Source organism: Anoplopoma fimbria, chromosome 16 (genome assembly GCF_027596085.1).
Source record: "Anoplopoma fimbria isolate UVic2021 breed Golden Eagle Sablefish chromosome 16, Afim_UVic_2022, whole genome shotgun sequence".
Classification (NCBI taxonomy): Eukaryota; Metazoa; Chordata; class Actinopteri; order Perciformes; family Anoplopomatidae; genus Anoplopoma; species Anoplopoma fimbria.
In genome coordinates this window covers 25414913-25423809 of record NC_072464.1, presented here as the reverse complement: position 1 = coordinate 25423809, position 8897 = coordinate 25414913, and the positions used below count along the sequence as shown (strand labels likewise).

The 8897-nt window shown below is 44.4% G+C and overlaps 1 protein-coding gene across 2 annotated transcripts in view; it reads right to left on the bottom strand.

Annotated features, from left to right (window-relative positions):
* Positions 1-3099: 3099 nt before the first annotated feature.
* Positions 3100-8897, bottom strand: part of tgfbr2l (transforming growth factor beta receptor-like) — a 10881-nt gene continuing 5083 nt past the window's right edge. The window contains exons 2-8 of one of the 2 annotated variants that reach the window (XM_054615383.1): positions 8765-8897; positions 6989-7200; positions 5884-6638; positions 5000-5137; positions 4772-4913; positions 4046-4173; positions 3100-3966 (exon numbers count right to left, since the gene is read on the bottom strand). The exon at positions 8765-8897 is cut by the window's right edge and continues 21 nt beyond it. In XM_054615383.1, coding sequence (XP_054471358.1) covers positions 3637-3966; positions 4046-4173; positions 4772-4913; positions 5000-5137; positions 5884-6638; positions 6989-7200; positions 8765-8897 — 1838 coding nt within the window. In that variant the 3' untranslated portion in view covers positions 3100-3636. The remainder of the gene's footprint in view (positions 3967-4045; positions 4174-4771; positions 4914-4999; positions 5138-5883; positions 6639-6988; positions 7201-8764) is intronic. The other variant, XM_054615385.1, reaches the window with a different exon arrangement.

Here is an 8897-nt window from a genome sequence, read left to right as displayed (position 1 = left end):
AGACCGTCTAATGACAGGAGGACTACAAAGACCTACAAAGACCAGTCTGAGAAGGAGGACTACAAAGATCGTCTAATGACAGGAGGACTACAAAGACCGTCTAATGACCGTCTAATGACAGGAGGACTACAAAGATCGTCTAATGACAGGAGGATTCACTCTGACAGGAGAGAAGAGGACTACAAAGACCGTCTAATGACAGGAGGACTACAAAGATCGTTTAATGACAGGAGGACTACAGGAAGAAGAGAGATGTCAGGAGGAGGACTACAAAGATCGTTTAATGACAGGAGGAGTCACTCTGACAGGAGAGAAGAGGACTACAAAGATCGTCTAATGACAGGAGGATGACAGGAGGATTCACTCTGACAGGAGAGAAGAGGACTACAAAGACCGTCTTCTGACAGGAGAGAAGATGACTACAAAGATCGTCTAATGACAGGAGGACTACAAAAGATCGACTTCTAATGACAGGAGGACTACAAAGATCACTCTGACAGGAGAGAAGAGGACTACAAAGACCGTCTAATGACAGGAGGACTACAAAGATCGTCTAATGACAGGAGGACTACAAAGACCGTCTAATGACAGGAGGACTACAAAGACGTCTACAAAGATTCGTCTAAGGAGAGAAGAGGACTACAAAGACCGTCTAATGACAGGAGGAGAGAAGAGGACTACAAAGATCGTCTAATGACAGGAGGAGTCACTCTGACAGGAGGAGAGAAGAGGACTACAAAGATCGTCTAATGCCAGGAGGAGTCACTCCGACAGGAGGAGAGAAGAGGACTACAAAGACCGTCTAATGACAGGAGGAGAGAAGAGGACTACAAAGATCGTCTAAAGACAGGAGGAGGAGTCATCGTCTAAAGACAGGAGGAGTCACTCAGCCTAGTCTAATATTAATCCAGAAACTTCAGATTAAATAGTAAAACGCTGACACGGAACCCTTTTTAACTGACTCCTTTAACCACACTTCTATAACTCCAGTAAGGTTGTGAATGCACCACTTTACCCAGTGAAGTATTAGTACCTTTACTGGATACTCCCTGGTTCCCACACTACCTTCACTCAGACCAGTTGAATGTGATTAGATGTTCCAGTTTAACTGCATTGAACAGACTGATGAAAGGCTGCTCTGTCTTCATCCTCTGATCCTAAACTTGACTCTGAAGTTCAAATTGAGTTTGAATGTTTACAGTCAGTGAGACCAGTCAAGTTACATTCACACTGATGTATTCCTCAGTGTTGAAGAGTTCTGCTGCATATGTTTTAAACTGACCAGACGACAACCTCCGGTTCTTTAAAGTGAAGTCAGAGCTTCCTGTGTTAAAGCTGCATTCTCTCTCCTGTCCACCAGGGGGCGACTCCTCTGGTTGTATAGAAGTCTATGAGAAAATGACTCTACTTCTCTCTTGATTTATTCCCTCAGTAAACATTGTAAACATGAGTTTATGGTCTCAATCTCTAGTTTCAAGTCTTCTTCAATACAGCATGATGTTCATTTAGTAAATGATGCTCCATTTAGAGTCAAACAGACCATAAAGCAGGGGATGCTTTAGGGCGGGGCTACACACTGATTGACAGGTCCACACCAGAGACGTATACGGCGTCTCTACGTCACTCCTCCTCAGTCCATATATGGTCACTTCCTGTGTATATTCACCTACTGGTTGCAAAAAAACAAGATGGTGACTGACGAGTAATTGAACTTCAAAGCCAGTCCAAGAAACCAATGGTTGTTGCCATGACGACTACGTATACAGACTTTGTGGGTGACGTCTTAAGATTGTCGGTAAAGCATCGGTTGAAGACTGCAAGTTAAAAAGTAAATGAGAAGTATAGAGTAGTGAAATACAAATACCTCACAATAGTTCTTAAGAAGTACAGTTAGTATAGTTAAATAGTATGAAGACGTTCTACATTAAAACCAGATTGAACTGGTCTCTTTTAGTGTGTGTGTGTGTGTGTGTGTGTGTGTGTGTGTGTGTGTGTGTGTGTGTGTGTGTGTGTGTTTGTGTTTGTGTGTGTGTGTGTGTGTGTGTGTGTTTTTGTGTGTGTGTGTGTGTGTGTGTGTGTGTGTGTGTGTGTGTGTGTGTGTTAGATGATCTCTGTCAGCAGTTTGTATTCTGTGTCACAGCGACTCTTTAAAACAGATTATTCTGCGTTGGTATATTCCTGATCGGCAGCTGGACTGGTGTCTTCAGACTGGCGGGGCGTTCCTCCTCACGCCGGTCTCTGTTGTGGTCTCTGGACTTCTTCAGACCCCGATGAGAGAATCAGTCATGTCTGGTAAACCGGCTGCTTATTAAAATACTCTGCTGAGCACCAGAAGCCTCGACCCGGTTTTTAATCCCAAACCCCAAAACTTAAAAGACATCGTCGTAAAGTTTTGGTGGTTTTCAACTTCTCTTTCATCTGTTTCGTTTCTGACGTCGAGAATTCATGTTTTTATGATCGTTGAGGGAAAAAATGTCAAAAAGCCACAGATTCCTCCTGAGGGAGGGATTATTATAAAACATTATGTTTACTGGTGACGTTTCTCCTGTTTATACGCTGAAAGAATAATTTGACTCTTATACGCTTTGTTGCTGAGAGTCAGATGAACAGATTTATGTATTTACTCGTATGTTTGTAGAGAAAACATAAAGCAGGAAGTAGGAGATGGTTAGCCTAGCTTAGCATAAAGACTGGAAACAGGGGGAAACAGCTAGCCGTCTTCTCATTTTACTTCAAAAACACAAAATATATTCATTTTATTCATCTACCCAGCAGTATATAAAGTAATTTAAGTTGTGAATACATTAATGCATCAATAATTATAATGCAATCATTTTATATATATTATTTTGCATAATGAGTAGTTTTACTTTTAGTACTTTAAGTTTATTTTGATGCTAAAACTTTTGTACTTTTACTTAAAATATGATTCTAAACAACGTATTTCTACACTGTAGTAATATTACTTTTATTTTTACAAAAATAATAATAACAATATGATATTAATAACGCACTTAGAGACAGAATCAAGAATCTTGAATCAATTACATAAAAACTAACTTTATTACAAATCAAAAAACACAGTTTGGAGATGCTGTGTTTCCATCCTTTAGTGGTTTTCTGTATTTGTGTTTCATGCTGGATGGAAAAGTATTTGACTCATATTCAGTCATTTAAAATAATAAGTACATGTGGGGATTTTCTTTCCAAACTGGTGAAGAGTCACAACAGGTTCAGTTCTTCTGATATAATTGGTTTCTTTAAACCAGACACAAGAACAGGAAAGAAGTCTCTCTCCTGTTTATTCTAACGAGTAGATTATAGAAAAGATAATCACAGTATTAAAGAATAATACAAGAACACAACGGAGACCAGCTCCTACAACATGAAACACTTCAACAACTAAACAGTTTTTATCTCTGCCAGCAGAAGACTGATGTCCTCAGAAGAGACGAGTTAGCATCACCTGTTAGCATTAGCCTTGCTGTTGTTCACATGGACATGTTCAGCCTCGTATCAGTCTCTTCTCTATCAGCTGCTACAGTAACAGCTGGAGTTTAAACTACAGATTTCAGTGTAAATGCAGCCAGCGACAGGAGGAAGGAGGGCTCACAGCGGAACCACCAGGTCCCCCGCTCACACCGCAGAGCCAGGGTGAAGCAGGGCATCATGGGAAACCTCCGAGCCACCTGTCGTTGAGTCTGGACGGGGAGTCTGGAGGGGGGGAGGGGAGCAGGGAGACGGACTCTGGTTATTGTCTGCTGTCTCTGAGTCCTTTTCTCTGTCCACGTCATCCTCTCTGTCGGCGTCTGGCCTTCCTTCCTCCTCCTCCTCTTCCTCCTCCTCCTCCTCCTCCTCCTCCTCCTGCAGAACGTTTAGGCGCTCCACCACGCAGTGAGCCGTCAGTCGGGCTTCAGGGTCGTGGTCCCAGCACTCAGTGATGGTGGAGCAGAAGACACCCATCCCCTGGAGGACAGAAGACTGCAGGTTAGACAGCAGGACGTCGGAGGACACAAACATTGTGGTTGAGAGTCTGAACTCTGACCTGGTGCTGGGTCCACGCTGACGGGATGTCCGGCCGTCCTCGGTCCCTCAGAACCAGGTCTCTCATGCTGTCCACACAAGGCTGCTCACACACCTGAGAGCCAAACGCCGGCTCGTAGCTCTTCACTTCTGCACCAACACACACACACATTACGTTTACAATATGTACCTGTTCAGGTACTCTGTACTCTACCTGCTCAGGTACTCTGTTCTCTACCTGTTCAGGTACTCTGTTCTCTACCTGTTCAGGTACTCTGTTCTCTACCTGTTCAGGTACTCTGTTCTCTACCTGTTCAGGTACTCTGTTCACTACCTGTTCAGGTACTCTGTTCACTACCTGTTCAGGTACTCTGTTCTCTACCTGTTCAGGTACTCTGTTCACTACCTGTTCAGGTACTCTGTTCACTACCTGTTCAGGTACTCTGTTCACTACCTGTTCAGGTACTCTGAACATTACAGAGAACATGCTACGATTTCGATCTGATAATGGTGCTAGATGAAAAGTCAGAGGATCACCAAAGTTATTGTTAGCTAGGGCACCGACCAATTCAGGCGGCACTAAAGATTCATCCTGTGGGGACCATGAATGTCCATCCAGTTGTTGCTGGGATATTTCACTCTGGCCCAAAGTGTTGGACCTATCGACATTACCATAAAAAACCTAAAAAAACTTGACTATTTTCCCTAACCTGGACCTGAACCTTAGAGAAGTGTCTCCGTGTCCTACCTCCGATGGCGTGGCAGCGGGAGGCCATCTCCCAGTGGACCAGAGCCATGGAGTAAACATCCATCTGTTTAAAGGCCTCCAGGTCCTCCAGGTTCACCCTGGACTCAAGGACCTCCGGAGCCATGTAGCGAGCCGTCCCCACCTGGACGATACAGGAGAGTCCATTCAAAAGACGACCAAAGCATCAGATGTGAGTTCTGCCTAATGAGCTACACCTGTATAGTTTACCTGTCCACTGTTGGCGTAGTCGTCCACAGTGAGGGAAAGGTCCAGTCTTAACGCCAGACCAAAGTCACACAGGGCGCACTCCCTCCTGCTCTTTACCACAATGTTACTGCTCTTCAGGTCCCGATGGGCAACCGGCACCTACAACACACAACCGGCAACATGCACCTTCAAATCTATCTATGAGTCTATCTACTGGTTCGAAGATGATTTCAAAAAGTTAAATCTGCAAGCTGCAAGGGGGAAATTTCTACTGGGCATGGTGTTAGACCCCGGACTTTTACAGTTTGAGGTTTTCTTGCACTCTGAATATTATCCTGTTACTGTTAAGACATCACAGTCCAGATGAGAGGAGATCTCATGTTGATACACTCATCTGAACCGCAGAGCAGCAGCCCAGCAGCAACCTCCAGTTTTGCCTAGTGAAGTCAGTGTCTCTACGTCACACCTCCTTAGTCCATATATGTTCACTTCCTGTTCACTGGTTGCAACAAAAAAAAAGAGGACGACCAAAATGCCGAACTCGAGGCTTCAAACAGCCCACAAACCAATAAGAGACGTCACAACAACTACGTCCACTTCTTATAAACAGTCTATTGCAGCAACCAGTGGTGTAGCTAGAGTGGTTTGCAGACTTTTTCATGCACTTAATTCTCAAGCAACATAAAGGCGGATTTAAACTTGTTGGTAAATTATGTTGCAACTAGTAAATATTTCACAAAGACGTGTGCTACTTTCTGGAGTGACTAGGCAGGTCTACAACGATGTTAGTTTAGTTTAGTTAGTTAGCATTTAAAAAGATCACATGGAAGGTAAGATGTGCTGAAATAACGAGATATGTTGATGGTCAGCAGAACTGGATGTCCAGATATAGTAGACCGGCTCACCTTTGGTATCCCGCCGGGCGTTGTGTCACTATGGAGGTGAGCTAACCCTCTGGCGATGCTGCCGGCCATGGAAACAAGCTCCTCCCAGCTCAGCACGTTCGCAGTAAGGAAGTCCTGCAGGTTCCCGAGGCTGTGATAGGCCAGAACCAGCCAGTACTTCCTGAGGGCGTGGCCCGGCAGTCTCCTCTCCTCCGCAGCAAAGAACCGAACCACGTTGTCATGCTCCAGTTTGGGGTCGGAGAAGATGGAGCACTCGTTTCTCCAGGAGGCGTACTCCACAGCTGGAAACACCTTCACCGCCACAGTTTCGTAGCTGTTGACTCCACCCTTCACACCCTGCAGCAGGCCCGCCCTCCACACCTCAGCGAAGCGCCCCTTCCCCACCAGAACCTCCAGCTTGATGGGCAGTGGTTCGTTCAGCCCGCCCTGCCAGTCCATCATGTCACACATGATGTCATGGTTCAGAGATAGCACCTTGCCATTAGACTGCACCCTCTGAGCTCCAGGACCAATCAAGCCTCCACCTCCACCTTCCCCCCGAGCCCCCAAACCCCCACAGGGCAGGTCAAAAGCCTGGTAGAGCTCTGGGGTGTGTTTGGTTGGCCAAGCAGGGCGTGCAGGAGGACCTGGTTTGTCAGACCGGTGTGCGCGGTAGAAGTAGAAGGCTGCCGTGGCAACTATGGCCACCAGGACAGGAGGCACCAAACTAACCACCACCACCGGGATCACGTCTTTACTCTGCAGCTTGGAGAATCCTGGAGGACCAGAGACAAGACTTTAAGTCTACTCGTCCTTCTGTCCGTTAGTTTATCTGTCCATAACACAATATCCATAACTTATAATCAATGTGTCTATTTATCCATTATCCATCATCCATCATCCATTATCCATCCAACCCTCCATCCATCATCCATCATCCATTATCCATCATCCATCCAACCCTCCATCCATCATCCATCATCCGTCATCCGTCATCCATTATCCATTATCCATCCAACTACCATCCATACATTTAATAACTGGATCCATCCATCTATCCATCTATCCATCGATTCATCGATCATCCATCATCCATCCGTCATCCATCCTGCGTTCATGTGTTCACCGTTGGCTCCCTTGTCGAAGATGAGTTTGTCGTTACACTCGTGTTCTCCTTGACACCCACAGACCATCGTGGCTCCGTCCTCCGCCGGCTGTGGGACCATGTGACACTCTCTGGAGGTGAAGTTGAGCAGCAGGCCGGAGTCGACGCCCTCTAGTGGCAGGGTGGGGTTGTGACACATAGTGTGCACCGTCATGGTGTCGTTGTTCTTCCTCCTGAGCGACAACAGGAACATCCATCAGTGTGTTATGTTGCTGGTTCTTCTCTCAAAACTTAAATGTGTGCAATATTCATTTATATTTAAGAAATATTTTAGGTTTTCTTAGAGGAGAACTACTGTTTAACTTATATTTGTATGTGTAAACTGAATGTTTTTATTAATTTCTCTGTTCTTAAAGAAAACATGATCTCAATAAGACCACCTGGTTAAAAAACAAGATTAAATAAAATACACATTAATACAGAGGAGCACAACAAGATACATTACATTCATATAGATTTTAGTAATAAATAATAATTAAAAAAAACTCATCCATAATAAAAGTAAAACATTGATGTCAAGAAGTTTGTATCTCTCATCAAACACCAAACTAATCTTCATCCTTTGATGAAGTAATTCTACATCTAACTATTAATAATGACTATTTCATGAGCACTTTATAAACACGTTGATGTCTCGTTTCAAGTAGACCAGAGTCTCTCTGCTGCAGGTTTACGTTAAACTGACATGAAACCGACGTGGTAAATATCTGACAGGTCTGACGGGACCCTGAACGCCTCTCCTGGTAAATATCTGATATGTGAGGAGTTCAAAGAGCTCCTCCAGGATCCCGGTCCTCTCTGACCTCAATACAGCAGCTTTTTCTTCTTCTCTTATCTCTGGTTTCCTGCAGCTATCTGGGAGGGTCGGGCCGGCTGACGCCAACAGGAAATGAGGGGGGGGGGGGTTCCCGGCCAAGTTATCCAAACAAAAGCACGAATCAGCAGAAACTTTCCAGTGATGTAGAACGTGGAGGCAGAGTGTGAACGGGCCGGCATGCTCTCTCTCAGCTCAGAAGTCAGAAGTCTCATTTAAAAAGACTTCCTCCATGTTGTGACTGTTTTTTTTTCTGAGGGCGTTGAGACAAATGACTTCATCCTGTTTCATAAAGCCGATCAACAACACACTGAAGCAGCTTGGCTGTTCTCTGCTGGCTCATGAGAAAACACTGAGAGCACTCTGATATCCCAGCATATTTATGGGACACTAAAGGCCTCAGGACATTTTGTTTCTGACTCTTTTATTTAACAGAACAGATTGAAACACTAAATCACCTCTGAGTTATCAAACCATAAACAATAAATGAGAACATGATGCACGGAGACATGTTGTAAGACAGCTCTGATGATGTCTGCTTTAGTTTTTAATTTAAACTTTAGTTTGAACCTTCAGCTCTTCTTTGTTCTCTGAGAGTATTTAGGTTTATCTGAGCTCCGAACATTAAAGGAACAGTCGGACATTTTAGGAAATACACTCATTTGCTTTCTTGTTGAAAGTCAGATGTTTAGGTATGACTCTCATGTCAGCAGCTGGTTAGCTTAGCTTAGCATAAAGACTGAAAATGTAGAAATAGCTAGCTTGATAAAATCCACCTACCAGCTCAGTACTTATCCTCTATATACAGTACTTAATGTACGGTACTGTGTTTGGTGCATCACATAAACACAGTGTACAACAGGATATATATATATATATATATATATATTATAAGATATCATTGAATAATAAGAGTCTCTCACCAGACGGCGATGCAGATCTCCTCGGTGACGGTGCAGAAGGACGACAGGCTGCAGTTACTGAAGCAGACGCTGTCTTTGCAGACCGGACCGGACGCCTCGCACCACTTACAAAGGTTAAAGGTCAGGTGGCTGA